The sequence below is a fragment of the Pelophylax lessonae genome (genome assembly GCF_965119305.1).
Source record: "Pelophylax lessonae genome assembly, chromosome: 9".
Classification (NCBI taxonomy): Eukaryota; Metazoa; Chordata; class Amphibia; order Anura; family Ranidae; genus Pelophylax; species Pelophylax lessonae.
In genome coordinates, this window is record NC_138776.1 from 135,203,702 (window position 1) to 135,220,608 (window position 16,907).

The window sequence follows — 16,907 nt, forward strand, 5'->3', positions numbered from 1 at the left end:
ATTCAAATTCAGTCTACTTAAGTCCTGGATCGCTGTTCATTGCAAGCGAAGGTCATGTCCATCCTTCGGAGTCCTGGTATGCTTTTTGGTCATGGCACCCACCCCCAGAACCCTCTTGGAGGTACTATCTATCCTTAGGGCATTCGTTTTCTCAGTGATATCCTACTTATAGCTACGTAGGAGCGCTACTGCTAGATAACGCTTTAGCGTGCAGGACCCTTGAGAGCTTTCATCATGTCAATTTTTAGTAGAATCAAATTCAGTCTACTTAGTCCTGGATCGCTGTTCAATGCTAGTTAAGGTCATGCCCATCCTTCGGGGCCTGGGATCCTGAGCATTTATGCAGGAGGAAGGTGGAGGACAGGCTCTATCTATTAGCAAGTGATGTGTGCTTGCTTGGTCTTCCTATCCTCCACCATGCCTGGGCTGGCAAGGGGCAAGCGGTGAAGTAGATGACTTGAATTTATTTTTCCTCTACAATGGGATTGCCATTCTTCACTGCTGAGAGCTGGTTCTTCCCAGTTCCATTAGCCCACTTGTATTGACCCTCTGCCTCTTGCCAGTGACATGGGCGCTAGGAGGCTAGGCCCAATACTAGCCTTAGAGTCTTCGTGTGATCTTGTGGTGACTTCTTGTTAGGTGACAATTGGCATGGGCTCTATTGACCGACCCAAAAAGATCTTTCAGGCATTCCAGTAATTTGGATGGGCCAGAACCTCCAGATATCGTCTCTGGGACTAACTCACCTTTTTGAATATCTGGATATTCCTGCACACAGCTCAGGAGAGGGGCTCTTTTCTGACTGATAACTCTCTCTCTTCCTGGTTCTGCTCTTTTCTGTAACAGGCCTTAGTCCTAGGGTAATGTCAGGTGGGGCATTTCCTGTGCACCCAGGCAATGTATACGCCTCTGTTTCTTCAGTAGACAGGGTGTCTCAGTCTTGGAACAAGTAACTTGCCTATTGCTGGGATTTAGAGGTTTGTCTCTGGAGCATAGAGGAAGGAGCAATTGATGATTGGACAGATGAAAACAAATCGACTGAAAGTGAAGATGATGAAGTAGAAGAACCACAAGGAGCCAAATGTCCTATGTTCAAGAAAAAATCTCATATTTTTCCCTCACTAAATGAGAACCCCTCAATAGCCCTCTTCGTTAGGGAAACGACCAAAGAACTTGAAAAACTAAAAAGCAACAAGATAAAACAAAACCTTACCAAGGAACAAAAAACTGCCCTACAAGGACTCAAAAACAACAAATCCATCACAATCAAACCTTCTGACAAAGGGGGGAACATTGTGTTAATGGATAACGACGACTATAAAGCAATGTGCCAGAGGATCCTTGACAATACACGATGCTACAAAAAGATTATGCCCATCATGGTTGAGACATACAAAGAGGACTTCTACAAAAAAATTGATGGAGCTCGGAACCAAGGAATGATCTCAGAAACACTTTGGCAGTTCATGAGGACAAAACATCCTAGAACCCCGACCTTCTGCGCTTTACCTAAAATCCATAAGGATAAAAATAACTCCCCAGGTAGACCTATCATATCAGGGAATGGCAATTTGACGGAAAACACAAACAAAGTCATAGATGCTTACCTAAGGCCTCATGTAACTAAACTCCCCTCATACACCAGAGACACAGGACACCTCCTGCAGATCATTGAGGGTATCACCATACCAGATGATGCATTCCTCATCACCATCGACGTTGAGGCTCTTTACAATAATATTCCACATAAAAAAGGATTGGAAGTCATCAAACGAACATTAGAAGAACAAAGTGGACAGGACACAAAATTTAATGCCTTTATAATCATGATGTTGGATTATATCCTCAATAACAACTTCTTTGTATTCAACGGCACCTATTACTTACAGACGTGTGGCGTCGCAATGGGCACTAGTTGTGCCCCGTCCTACGCGAACACATTTCTTGGAGCATGGGAACAAGAATTTCTAGCCGAGGAAAAAAACAGTACCTTCGCCAACAATATCATCGTTTGGCAGAGATTTATAGATGACATTTTTATAATCTGGACTGGCTCAGAAAGCATGATACATGAATGTCTTCAAGCCATGAATAAGAACACTTATAATATGTTCTTCACAATCAATTATGACAAGGAAAAAATTCCCTTCTTGGATACGTGGATCATGAAAGACAAAAATGGACTCCTTAAAACAACTTTATATCGAAAAGAAATGGCAGGTAATTCCATATTACATGCATCGAGCTTCCATCCCTCCTCACTAAAAAGTGCAATCCCATACAGTCAATTTCTTAGGTTAAGACGGAATTGTACCACTGAACAAGACTTCCAGAAAGAAGCCGATTCCCTGACTGCCAGACTAAGGAAAAAGGGTTACACAAAGACGACCCTAAGAAAAGCCTTTAATAGGGTAAAACAACAAGAAAGACACGAGATCCTATTCAAAAAGAAACAGATATCAGACAAACAAGAAAACCAAACTAGGGTCATCATGAGATTCACAAACGACCACCCCAAAATAAAGAATATCATAGCCAAACACTGGCAGATCCTACAGGAGGACCCTGCGATAAAACCTTTCATACCGGAATACCCTCAGATCACATATAGAAAAGCGGGATCTATGAAGCAATCACTCACCCACAGTGAGTATAAAGAAACAAGAAAAGATCCCTGCAAACAGAAGGGCACATTCCCATGTGGGAACTGCGGGCAATGTAATGTCATCAAAAAACGCACAACCACAGCACTTCCCAATGGAGAGCCCTTTATACCTCGACATTTTGTAAACTGTCGAACGAGAGGGGTGGTCTACCTCATGAGGTGCCAATGCGAATCCTATTATGTAGGAAAAACCAAACAAGAATTTGGAAAACGTGTAAACCAACACATCAATAGCATGCAGATGTGTAATTTTTATGTACCCCTAGGCAGACACGTAGCACATCATCACAAAAACAAAATGCCTAAAGTCACATTCACAGCACTGGAAAGGATTCACATACCGTGTAGAGGGGGGGATTGGAACAAACGCCTGCTACAAATGGAAATGAGATGGATAAGACGTCTCCAAGCCACAAAACCACCTGGATTAAACGAAAACGAGAGTTTTCGCCCCTTCCTAGAAGGGTTTGCATCAGGAAAGACAGATTAATAAACCAATAAACCTCTCCTAGGTAAATATAACAGATGGCAAACATTGGTATAATTATCGACCAACACACCCTTCTGTCTTGAGTTATCACCTTCCCTCCTCCAACTGAGATTGTATGGTCTATGGCAACCCAATCTATAAGATCTATCCATATTCCTTATTCCCCCTCTTTTTCATTTTCTCATTTACGTGCTCTTTAACAAATTAGACTCGGAATGAGACATTCAAACCTGCCCCTTACACAAGAGGTTTCAACCTTTCAATGTATATATACCCTATATACACTGACCTTCCATGTCCAATCTTGTTAAACATGATCCCGGGACAACCCTGGATGATCATGCTATCGGGATTCCCTCTCCCTATCCATCAGGTTCACTGTGAAGTGGGTTTTTAATGTTTTTCTGCTGCAAAAAATACTCCTTGTTTGTACTATATTTTGTGTATATTTTTCGATTTTCTATGATAAATGTGTCTTGGTACACCACTAAGTTTGAATACACACGACTCTGAGTTTAATAAACGATTATCCAATCATTGTAACAAGCATATCTTGCTTACATGATTTGTAGCTGTCAGTGCTGCAGACCGGCCCCTTTTCATCCCGGCAATCACACCCAGCACGGGTAGCCCCTACGTATCCTCGTAGGGGCTGTCCGGGACCCATCCAATCACCCTCGGGGAAAGGAGGGCCCCTCCTCCCGTGCTGGCAGCCTATGAGCGTCTCCTTACCATATACTCCAGCGCCTGCGCTCGCACCCTCTCGGCGCAGGCGCACAACCAGGTGCCACGTCACGCTCGGAACGAGCCCTCCGACGTGCAGCAGCCACTGCGCATGCGCGGAGGGCTTTAAAAGGCCGGGGATCGACGTCCAGTCCTCACTTCTCTCCAGCAGAGGAAAGAGGACGGACGAAACCTGCGTTAGCCGGACGGATCATCTCCACCAGTTTCTTCTACATAAACGTAAGCTCCCATGGACTCCCTACTTTTAAATAAACCTTGGGCACCGAAAGTCACCTTTTTATTGTATAAACACAAGGAGTTTCCAACACCTACATTGGGGCAAAAGTCACTATACCAATATGTATACACAGTGAATTGAGGTAACAAAGACCACTTTTACTGCATTTCAATATAGACCAAGAAACTTGACAAAGAGAGAGGGAAAAAAACATTCCCCGTGGAGGAAGTATTTAACCCCTTCAGCTCATACAAATGTAAGTGGTCTTACCTTCAAGAGACATCTGATACAATGTGTCCCATAACCCACTAACAAATTCCCATCCCATTACCATCCTAGGCAATATGCATAACACGATCCCGCTGCGATTGCAACAGGATGAGGGGAGCCGTGCGCAGTAACTGTTAGCTACATTCATGTATGTAAAAACTCTTTTCACAAACCGAATTTAAATTATACTTGACGACAATAAGGACATAAACCTATATATATATATATTATCTCCATAGATTAAAGTACAGAGTGACCCAACGCTTTGAAAAAGGCTCAGAGAGAGCCGAAACGCATCAGCCAATAGGATCCCTCTGGGGGACAAGTGTCCCTTCAAACATCTGCCGGAAATCCTATTTATATGTCACTAATTTCACCATTGTCACTGATTCCTTGCTGAATCAACTTCTTTATTACTTCCTTCACACCGGGGTCTCTACCCCCAAGCACAATTGTTCACCAATACATTACTTTACAATACTTGGAATAATATCTGTTGTAAATAAATTTTTGTTTATTTTTGCCAATTTTCTATCATTTATGTATATACTTTGTTCTATACCTATGCACTTGCCCATAAAGTCCCATTTTCTTTGGCCTGAGGCACCAAACCCCCCCCCCACAATAGTTTCACCTCCTTTTCTTTTAGATGGAGTTGGGAAGGAGAGTATGGTTGACTTTTCGTGGTTTTTTTATCTCCGTCTTGCAGCTCCAAACTAGTGTCTACACACGGCAGTCCTTGGGACTGGGGTGCTCAGTGTGTGGGTCTTTATGCCAAGGATTAGAGAGGGCAAGAATCAACCTCAGTTTGAGTCTGTTGAAACCAGAAGCAGACTGATTTGTTCTGATAGCAATTCGGTCTCTTTTAGGAGGTCAGGGTGTGCTTTTCAGACAACAGGACCATGGTAATTTGCTTAGTCCACCAAGAGGTAGTAAGGAGTCTACCACTCTAGAGTGTATTGTGCTGATTTTATCCTTTGTCCCGAGTGCAGGTATTATCTTGGAGGGTATTAAATCTTCCATGGTCACAGTTTTACCAGTCTGATTTACCAGAAAATTCATAGATCCCTGTGAATTCACTCTCAACCTGGAACAAGGGTGGTTCTTCTTAAAACATTAGGTTACGCTGCCCATACATCTGGTAGGGTCAGCAGAGATATCCCAGTGTCCTTTCTACTTTTCCTGATCCTGGGACTCTCAGACCATAGGTCAGGGCGCCTTGACTAAAATGTGGAAGCTCCACCTGGTGTGGTTTTTCCCTCCAACTCTGCTGATTTTCAGGATGATTCAAAGATTTGTTGGCCATTTCCACTATTGTGCTGCCATGATTTCATATTCCAGGAGACTAGTATTTCCATCCAGATTTGGAAAGGCAGAAATGGATGGTCTGTAGGTTGAAATGTGGTACCGGTGATCATTTTATATTGCCAGAGGGAAAATAGGCTCCATATTGCAGAATCAAGTGGCTATTCCACTTATCCCCACAGGTGGTAGTCTTCTTGCGCGGTTCTTCACGGAGGATTGTCTTCCTCAGGTTTAGATTTTGTTGTATGCCACCAAATTGGTTAGAGAATGATGTGGCATTCAACTCATTGAATACCCTACATCCTGCGGCAATGGATACTTGCTTCTCTAGAAAGTATCAGGATTATGCGTTTTGGTAAAATAAAAATAAATTAAAAAGTCTTCTTTAGGTCTTTTCGGCCAGATGGCTTTTTCCCAAGTTCCAACATTCCATGGACTACGTTCCAAGTGAACTGAGAAACCACTCTTTTCAGAAGATTAAAGAGAGAGTCTATGAAAACGAATTCAATCTGAGTCTTCCCCTTCGGCTTACTTGGGATCAGTTTGGTCTTTTCAAACGGAATGACCACTTGGTGTCCCAAGTGGGTTTAGGGGAGTTTCATAGCATTGGCAGGGGTTAGTCCTTCCTGAACAGTCAGAATGGTTCAGTTTGACTATCTCCCTGCGGCTTCCTCTGTCTTCAGAAATTACGGCACATTGCACAAAACTAGAGCAGTTCCTTGAGCATATAGGCCAGGGGGTTGGCAGAAGTTGAGTGTAAGCATCGGGCTATGCTGGTAAACACTTTCATTCACCAATAAAAGAATAGGCCTGAACTTGCTGCCTTCTGAGGAACTTCTTCATATGATTTTCTGCGGCTGTCTCTCGTGTAAATAGGTTTAGACAGCAGGTTGAGTTATTTTGTAGTCTTTATTCCCTCCCTTCCTGAAATATTGCTTGGTATGTCCCATAGTAGGCTGACATGAGGAGGTCCAGGAATAAGTAAAATTGTTTTCTTACTTACCGTAATTTTCCTTTCCTGGATCCTCCTCATGTCAGCCGAGAATTTCCCACCCAGGTCTCCGTCACGAGGCTTGTAAGGGAACAGTTTCCTAGGGGAGACAGCTGCACTTTAAAGGCTAGTTAGAGGTTGTCCTAAAGGGGTCAGAGAGGCGGAGCTGACCCATTGTAGGCTGACATAAGGAGGATCCAGGAAAGGAAAGTTAAGGTAAGTATGAAAACAATTTTCCTTAATTGTACCTCTGTTGCAGAAAAAAAAAGCTTTCTCTGTCTCTTAGGACAGGCCTTGCCTCAGCCTCCTATTAAAAACTCCTTTATTACCTGTCCTGAAATTTGGTATTTGGGAAGGAAAAACCGTTACAAGGAAGTACTTCACCAGCTGATCTCATTTAACACACACCCTGCACTTGCCCTCCCCCCTGCAGGAAATTACCCCACCCACCTCTGCAGTTACATGCTTTTCCAATGCAGACATTGTCGGTGAGCCTCTCCCAGGGGTAGGCAATCATTGAGCAGTGGAGATCTGTTTGAACAACATATAAGAGATCAAATATTACATTGGTTCAGCACCCTTTTTTTTAGGTTTTTAAGAAATTTACTAGCAGTGCCTAACTAAATAGAGGAAATCCTACAAACATATAATAAAACAAATTCCACTGTAAAAATATAAACTTACCTTAACAGTGGACAGTGTCAGTCAGTAGTGCAGTGGACAGTGTCAGTAGGGCAGTGCACGGTCAATTAACCACCAACGAGAAAGCCTCTCCAAGTGAGCACATTAGCCTTTTTATCCACAGCATAGCCAGGGTTTAGGTGAAGGTACTAGCACAGCTCCTCTGTAGATACACAATCGAAAGAAATCCAGAATTCGCTGAAAGACTTCACCTTTATCGATCCTTCACGCAAAAGACATCACAAGTTATATCAACATGGGGAAGTAATATATTCACAAATAAACTACAAAAAAAATTAGAAGTTGTTCAGACCCCCATTTGTTCCCATGAAGTCAAAGTACAACCCTCATGCAGCTTAGCATGGGACATGCAAGGTTTGTCTAGTACCACCAGGCCCTTTGATGTATCATTTATAACAACATATACATGTATAAGTAGAACAATTCACCACAAAAGAGATTTCTGAAAGCATAGTTTACTATATTACCAACTTTAATAACTCCTAAAGATGTATAGTTATAAGTATCAAAGTTGGAGTTTGGAATATAAAAGCCTGTATATAACCTGTATTCCAGAATTCTGAGACGGCTTCAGCAACTTGAAATGTCCATCGGTGGAATAATGAGAAAAGTTGAAACGGTAGAGATGAAACTGGAGACGATGGAAACAAACAAGATGAAACAGACAAACCTGGTAGATAATCTACAGAACAATATAGTGAAGGTGAGTTTATGAATGCTGAGCTTCTACAAACACAGCTGCTCAGAGAACTATGTAACCAGAGCTATCGGCTAGATCACCATACAACCTAGAACTGTGCTTTACTACAGACCTTAATGAAATTCCTTAATTGACAATGCCTTAAGGTAAAAAACCTTTAGAACCACTTTAAAGCGGTATTAACCTCCCTGGCAGTCTGATTATGTCCAGATTTCTGTGCTAAAAGCAGTACATTCTTTTGCATGGAAATCATTTGTTTTACATTTTAAAACTCACCTTCCGCTGCGATCCCCCTCCGTCCTCCCGCTGTGTGCTTAGCCAATGCCTGCACCTGTCTTCTGGTTCCCTTCCCTGTGAGCGTTGCGTCACAGGGGGTTGGAACTGGCGGCAATTTAAAAAATGTAAATACACAAATGACATGATACAAAGTTGTGATCCTAACAGGTTACACTGTATCATGCTATTTCACCACAGGATTTCACCTGGTGACTTTTCCAGTGCCCTGCCTTGTGCTTTTCCAGTTTTTTGTGCCTGGAAAATTTTGAACGACCATGGTGTCCAAGAAGCGCTCTTTTTGCGCAAAAGAGCTTTAAGACCAATTGGAAGACAGCAAAACTGAGTTACTTGAAGAACTGAGCGATAGCGAATCATGGGAAAATTCATCATCGGGTACGGAAAGTGACGACAGCAACGATTCTGATGCCTCTTTCTGGCACATAGCTCCGTTGGAAATTCTGAAGAATCATTTGATATACTTCCCAAATTCCACAAGCTATGTGCCAGAAAGAGACATCAGAATCGTCGCTGTCGTCACTTTCCGTACCTGATGATGAATTTTCCCACGATTCGCTATCGCTCAGTTCTTCAAGTAACTCAGTTTCGCTGTCTTCCAATTCGTCTAAAAGCGCTTTTGCGCAAAAAGAATGCTTCTTGGACGCCATGGTCGTTCAAAATTTTCCAGGCACAAAGTACTGGAAAAGCACAGGCAGGTGCAATCCTGTGCTGAAATAGCATGATACAGTGTAATCCGTTAGGATCAAAGCTTTGTATCATGTAATTTGTGTATTTACACTTTTGAATTTGCTGCCGGTTCCACCCCCCTGCGCCGCAACGCTGGCAGGAGGGAACTGGAAGGCAAGTGCCGGCAATCGGCCGTGCACAGAGCGGGGAGAGAGTGTGAGGACGCCGGGGAGGACGGTGGGGGATCGCAGGGAAGGTGAGTAACATTCTTGGGTAATCCCGAGTGTGGCTCAGGGTTACAGCTTTTGGTACTGAAATTTAACCTCGAGCCACACTCGGGAATACCGCCAGGGAGGTTAAACCGCTAAACAAAATTACTTGTTTTTGTTTTAAACCTGCAAGGCAATGTCATAATGTGCTAGGATGCATTGCATCCTAGCATATTATGTGAAATGTACCTTAGAACGAAGCCATCCAGCGGCGAGCTGTCACCGCTGAAGGCGTTTCCATCTTCACCTGGTCTTCCTTCTGGGTTCACGGACTCCAGCTGTGTAAAGTAGCCAAAGCCGTGATGACGTCACTCCCACGCATATGCGCAGGAGCCGCTGTTTACAGCACGGGACTCTGAAGGAACGACACCTTTAGGAGATATTTACAGTACCTATAAGTAAGCCTTATTATAGTCTTACCTATAGGTAAAATTCATGCATGGGAGTTTACTCCCACTTTAATGTTGAGAATTTCAGTTTTACTTTGTTCTCTAAAAAAGGTCAAAGTTCATTTATCCAGAACAGTTTAGGGTGGATGCAGAAAGTTTAAATTTTTAATTGGCAGGAGACAGGATTTGAATGAGGAACCTCATTGGGAATACAGACAGTATTTGAAAACCTGACTTATTCTTATCTTACCCCACTATCCCTATTACAGGTACTTATATAGAGCCATCAATTTATGTAGCGCTTTATATCTACAGTGTATTGTACATTTACATAAGTCCCTGCCCTCAAAGAGCTTACAGTCTAAGGTCCCTAACTCACATTCATACATACACATATCCCATCCCCCACACACACCTGTACTCTATTGGTGTCCTCTATCAAGTAGATATAGGAGGAGTCCCCTGCAGTGCATTAGCACACCTTCCCAGCAAGGAGTGTTGTCTCCAAGGGTAAGAGAGGCTGGATTCGCCCCTTATTTATGGATAGTGTAGGACCCACTGATAATGGGGTACTTTGACGCAGTGGTGGGCTTGAGCACGATATGGCCATATGGTGGAACTAAATCCCCATTTTTATTTATGGATTGTCTCCATATTTAATAGTCATTTCTTTTGCATGGTTGCGCTATTCTTTTTTAATATACATGTTGCTTGGTCCATAGCTGCACCGGCTTTAGATATACATGTTCAGGGTTTGCTCCCCCAATTTTTTGCTTGTTTAATACATACACATACTAGGGATAATTTAGACAGGAGCCAATTAACCTACCAGCATGTTTTTGGAGTGTGGCAGGAAAGGGGTACCCAGAGGAAACCCACGCAGGCACAGGGAGAACATGTAGACTCCAGGCAGGTAGTGCCATGGTTTGGATTTAAATCAACAACCCAGCACAGTGGCTAACCACTTAGCCACTGTGCTGCCATCAGGAATCTCTATGTCTGAGCCCACTGGGATAGGTGGTGGCAGGTGTTTAAAGTCCCTGCAAAAAGGAAGAGCTACGATGAGCACCAATTAAAACATTAATCCTTGTATAGTAAAAGAAAAAAGCCTCTGGCATGAGGAAGGAAGAGGAATAAGCAGCTGAAGTTAAAAGAGGGACTCTGGCTGCCACCAATGGATGTGGATCAGAATATGGGTCTGTAGCAGGTGCATAAAGCACAATCCTTTCCTGTACTTAGTTTAGGCCTTGCAGAGTACAAATAGGCTGGCTCTGGCTATGAGGAAGAGGCACGGCCTCGAAACACATCAGCCCTCCGTCTTTACGAGATATTGGACTCCTATAAAGATGCTGCTTTATGGAATTGAAATGCTTGACCTTTACGCATGTTTGTGAGTAGCTGATTTTAAACTTTTTTATCATTAAAACTCGCTGAGGATAATGCGCTAGGCTGGTGTGCCCCTTTCTTTGTTTTCTATTTACAGAGTACAAATAGGGCCCTGGTTAGATGGTTCACCTACAGTGGCAGACATGCTAAATAGCATGGACTGCTGTAATAGATGGAAAAGAGACTTCCCCCCAGAACTTGCTGGCACGACCTTTAAAATGGTGGGCAAACAAAAACAATGCTAGGTCACCAAAGGAAGAGAAGAACAGTGAAATGCTCCTGTCTCTCCCCAATAGAAACAATAAATGGAAACGTATCTTTGCTTAGCTGTCAGAAGCAAAGGGGACAGTTTAACAATTTACAGCATGAAGCCAACATTGGTAACTACCAACAGTCAAAACTTGCAGTGCCCAGCCTGTATGTAGAAATCATTGAAAAGTACAAAAATATAGAAAAGCTACAAATTTTTTTTTTTTCTCTTCACGTAAAATTTCAGCCATTGGGGATACAGGAATTCAGAAACAATCAGGTTATACTTCCACCTACAGTAGGTTGGGACAATCTCCATCGTCCATTGAGGGGCACAGGAATTGAGAAACAGTTCAAAAGAAGTCTATCTGATAGAGTGGGCACCAGCCTTGGATAGGAACAAATTTGGGAACCATCTGCATTTTAGGGGTATCTGAAGGACCCATGCTCAAATCAAGGCTAGATCGGTAAAACCCTTGCAAGACAGGGGAACTACTACGACCCAGGAAGGGCACAGAGGATCAACCTGGTGTTCCAGATCATGACAGAGTCACCAAGTGGGAGCTTCTACATGAAGGAACAATGGGCTCTGACCAGTGAGAGACTGGAAGGCCCCAACAGTCCACCAAAAACTGGTGGGAAAACAGTATCTAGTACCTGAACAGGAAGAACTGACCTAAAAATGAGATTTGGTTAGCAAGTAAAAATTCACATGGTCCAGCCCCAGATCCCTAGAGGAAAGTTTGGGCAAACAAAATAAGTCCAAAAGAGAAAACCAGAAAGTCATCAGCAGAAGGCTCAAGCCTAGCATTCCCAACACTGAAATTCAGGGAATAGAGGATCTGCAAGGAGGAAAGTTTTTGTCCAAAACAGACAACCATTGTTGCAACAAGACAAAAATGGTTTTTAGAGCGCTCACAGAATACTAACCCAAAGGATAGAAAAATGTATCTCCAAGACAGGTGGAAAAAAAAACTAAGGGTACCAACACTGAAGTCCACCTAAAGGAAAGAGTAAGGTGAGCAAGCAGGGGTGAGGTATACCAAACACTAGTGCACAAAAAAACAGGATGAGCAGGACTTCTTCCAACCAAACACCATGTGGTGTTTCATTGGGGTGCAAACCTGCATTACCAAGTACAAATTCCATAATTCTAAAAATAAATAAAGTGGATGTAAACCTGATTCATGAAATTTGACCTAGGCACATATATCTGCAGTGTTTTCTTATCTCTCTTTAAAGCCCTGAGTCCTGTGTGTTTCTCCAGCGCTATTCTTCTGTTACCAGCATGATAACTTCTGATGTTCTCCAACAACCAAGATAAAACCAGGCTGAAATTTGTGTTGGGTAGGTGCTATAAATAGATTGGCAGAGAACTTGTTCACAGCGCGTATTCACAGCACATTCCTTTCTTTCTTTACCTATGTGGAGTGACGGTGTGTGCCTTTCCTCCAGTCAGCTGTCTCACAGTGTCTGCCAAGACTCCATACCCAGTGCTGAACAGGAAGAGAAAAATTCTAACACAATGTGCACTATCTAAAGAATATAGCAATCTGAAGACAGCAGATATACATGTAAAACTTATGTAGGGAGGTTTGTTTCATCTCTGTGTATCATCTGAGGCTGTTCATTTCGCTTGGTATATGTGAGGGTTTACATGCACTTTAAACCTATCCTGGATCAGTGCAGCATCCTTAAACAATAAGTAAGTGGAGCCGCTGAGAGCCTGAGCCCGCTGCTACCACCCCTTCCACAGCCCAGCGCTCCAGTGAGCAAAGAGAGGGCAGAGCAGAGAGCTGCTAACTGACAGTCAGCAGCTCTCTGCTCATGGAGCTGTGAGAACTGAGCGGTCGGTGGTGTTCAGACTGATGCTGCATTCACCTAGGAAGGTATAAATAATAAAAAACCTACATCTCTTTTAATCACACTACTAAGAACATTCATCTCTTTGGGAACAGAAAAGAGTAGGAATCTAAGAGGACTTAGTTCACCCACAGAAGAGAAACCTCTTTCCCGGAGTTGATCTCTTAGGTCTTTGGATTTATCCCATTCCCACGTAGGAAAGACCTTCACCAGCAAGTTCTAAACAGGGCAATCCAAGGATTGACTCTTCCTTTCAAACAGGAAAAGGGGGGGGGGGCACTCAGGTGCTAACCTTTTAACCTTTAATGTGGAGACCATCCACTGAAGGATCCAGAAGACATGCGTTGTCTCTAGGGTAGGAGATGTCAGGAAAGACACACTCCGTGGCATTTGACAATGATAGCAGGTCATGCTGTCACAGGAGAATTCCCAAATCTTCTCAGAGCATTTGCAGTGTTCAGGTGCAGTGTTCAGGTGATGTCCAACCAAGGGATATGGACCATGTCAGGATATAGACCCAATGAAATACCCACAAATTGGTAAGTGTCTGTTCTGGGGACCGAAAACAATTTCCTAAGCATGAAGATATACCCATCAGAAATCCCCCCCAGGATGGAGGGAAGAACCTGTCCTACTTCCGCTTGAGATCAGCAGATTGTGTTGGGGAGTTCCTGGTCCAAGGAGACCAATTGGATGTATCCCATAGAGTCCAAGTTCCTAAAAATAGAAGAGCCGAGTCCGTACAAGATGGAGAAACCATTCCGAAGAGGCATTGTCCACCCACACCAAAAACCCTAAATGGGGAACATGGGGGAACTTCTGTGCAGATGCAAAATGTCCACAAGAAGTGGATTACCTTAGCAAGGGTCTAAGTACAAGAGCTTCCTCTTAGGTGACCCAAGGTTACCAGTGCTAGATACGTGGTATAACAAGGTCTGCAGATGATGAAACTCACAAAAGGGCTCAGACTACAAGAGTCCAGAAAATTGATCTTATTCAGGGAGGATCTTCTAAATATTCCAAAGTGGTGGGAGTGTCAGGAATAAGCACTAGCATAGGCATGAGAACCAATGCTAAATACAGAGACTGGAAATGCTGGAGGACACTGAAGGGGCAGGTCCTTACTAGGGACAGGAACAGAGGAAACTGGTCCCTGTCAACCTTGTAGGTCAAGAGGTCTCTCAAAAGAGAATGGGAATGAGGAGTATCAAGTACTATAGTACTTGAGGCCTCATGGCGTGGTGCACCCAAAAGAAGCCTGGGAAAATACATGATTTTTAGCAATATGAAGAAAGGAGGAGGAACAAATAAAGGAGATGACCCACTCAAAAGTCAAGCTTGAAGGCTACAGGGGGTTACATGTGCACCCAAATGATAGAAAGGCAAATTACCAGGAGATCGAGCTGGATAAACAAAGATTGCCCCACACGTGGAAGTGAGGGGTGCACATTTATGCAGACCAGAAGGGTTTGATGAACTCTGGCTTTGAGCCATACCGCCTGAATGAGATGTAGGCTCTTAATACCTGTGTTCTACTATAGTTGAAGTAGATGCATTATGTAATGGGTTCTTCCACTCCTGGTTGACGCAGAAGTGTGACTTGGCCACCTGTGGCATTTCTACTGACATTGTCAAGAGTAGCCTGAAGAGACAACGTCCCTCAAAGAATAACTGAGTCAGATGCTCCTTAGCTGTGTCATCAACATCCCAAACACAAAGCCAGAGTGCCCTATGCATGTAAACAGACAGTAGTCCTATGTGGGACAAGTTTAGATGCTTGTAACAAGCTATTGCAACTAAAGTGCAAGGCTCCTGACATTTGCTTCAAGCACTTTATAAAATTATGTTCTACCACAGTGATGGAAGGATTTTACTCACTCCGATACAGTTTGACAAATATAAAAGTAATTGGCACGCATGATAGACAGCCACCCCAATTAATTCAAACTGGGATCTATGAAGGAAATTTAACATTCCTTCAGTGAAATTGTGGAAGGTGAGAATGCCATCAACCCATTTTTATTGCTGTTAACGTATATCACTGGAGCGGGGACAAAAAAAACAGAGTAGTAAAGTACCTCTCAAGGGTAAATAGCTCCGACACACACTCAGGAGGATCCCAGGATCCTACAGTGTGCCTCCAGTCCTCATAGAGGAATGACTTAAAGTATAACTAAAGCAAAAACCTTTTTCTAAGTTTTGGACAGAGTAGAGGTGAATTGGAACCCCTGTCAGGTATTATTGCTATCTGTGTCACCGTTAGAGCTATTTACCTTCTTTATTTGTCCTAAATACAATTATCAGTAAAAGTAAAAGAAAATCTAAAATTCTGAGTTATCCACAGAACAGTAATAGATGGAAAATTTTCCAATGGGGACACTAGTTCTAATGACCTGGGGGCCTCCAGAAATTCCTTTCATTTGCAGGGATTTCCTCTCAATTCCTGTTTTGGCAATGGGACAGGAAGTGAAGGGAAATCTCATTAATGGGACAAAGACGGCAAAAAAAATGACTGACCATACATGGATCTAAATTCAGCCGGTTCAACAGGGGCTAGCCAAATTTCGATCCATGTATTGGCAGACTGATTGTATCTAAGCGAATCCATCAATGACTTAGGTACAACCAGCCTGTTGGATTTTTATGCATGCGATTACTTCCAGTGGCAGTATTCAGCAACAAAAGATGAACACAGGAGTCACCAAGAAAAATCTTCAAGTTACAGAAAATGTTTCTTGTGACCTGTATAACTGTTCTGCTGTTATCAAAGAAAATAAAATGCAGCCTACAAATGTAGTCTGACTCCTGACAAATACCTTTAGTAAATCTAGTCCCCTTCTGAATTTCCTGACAAATATCATTAGTAAATCTAGCCAGATTCCTTGTTTTCAGTCCATTACTGTAATCTATGTAAGGATCTTTAATAAAAAATCCTTTACTTTTCTTAAAAAGGAGAAACATCTTAGCCAGGAAGAAGCTCTGCAACACAAGGAAGGCTGGGAGTCTGAATACAAACCCAGGAACATAATGGAACCATCATACAGAAACAGTAATGCAATGTATCCGAATATTAACGGCTCACAGAACTCTTTGAACTACCCTTAGATTGAGGTAGTGTGGAATCTGAATGTGAATCACAGACCTGGTACCTCTAAATTAACAATGCACAAATGTTGAAATTCTGATTAAATGTACAGTAACTGTCTGTTTATGCTAAACATATCACTCAGAGCCACTTTAAAATGGACTGCACTTTTTTTTATTATTCCATCCAATATTTGGTACATTGACTGCACAATACAGTTAGTTGTACCTTGTTACATACTGCCTCAATTTACAATAGATGAGGACATTTTGGATTAGTCCTGAAAGTGAGGAATCATACCCTTTTACTGGTACAGGTAATGCCCACTAAATCTCTGAAAGCCTTGGCTTAGAATAAAAAAAGGCTTCATTTATGTTAAAAAAAATGCATAATTTTTGCCAAAGCAGTTAAAAAATAATTAAAGTGATTCCTCCTCTACTTCTAAAATATTAAAAATAGAGCTACCCTGTAAATGGAAGATAACTACAATATTTGTTCATTAGAGCTATAGGCAATGCCAGTATCTGTACTTACCTGGTCCCCCACAGGGAACTGTGATTTCTCCTGCAACCTGCTACATTACTGCGTTGTCCTGTGATGATGTAGTGGCTGGCGGAGGAAC

General features: G+C 42.7%; 1 protein-coding gene across 1 annotated transcript in view; it reads left to right on the forward strand.

The window, feature by feature from the left end:
• The window catches only part of PKD2L1 (polycystin 2 like 1, transient receptor potential cation channel), a gene marked incomplete at its 5' end in the record, with an annotated part of 92,289 nt that extends 75,894 nt beyond the window's left edge, over window positions 1-16,395 (forward strand). The window contains 2 exons of the mRNA XM_082269276.1: window positions 7,940-8,087; window positions 16,153-16,395. Coding sequence (XP_082125402.1) covers window positions 7,940-8,087; window positions 16,153-16,305 — 301 coding nt within the window. The 3' untranslated portion in view covers window positions 16,306-16,395. The remainder of the gene's footprint in view (window positions 1-7,939; window positions 8,088-16,152) is intronic.
• Between the last annotated feature and the right edge of the window lie 512 nt (window positions 16,396-16,907).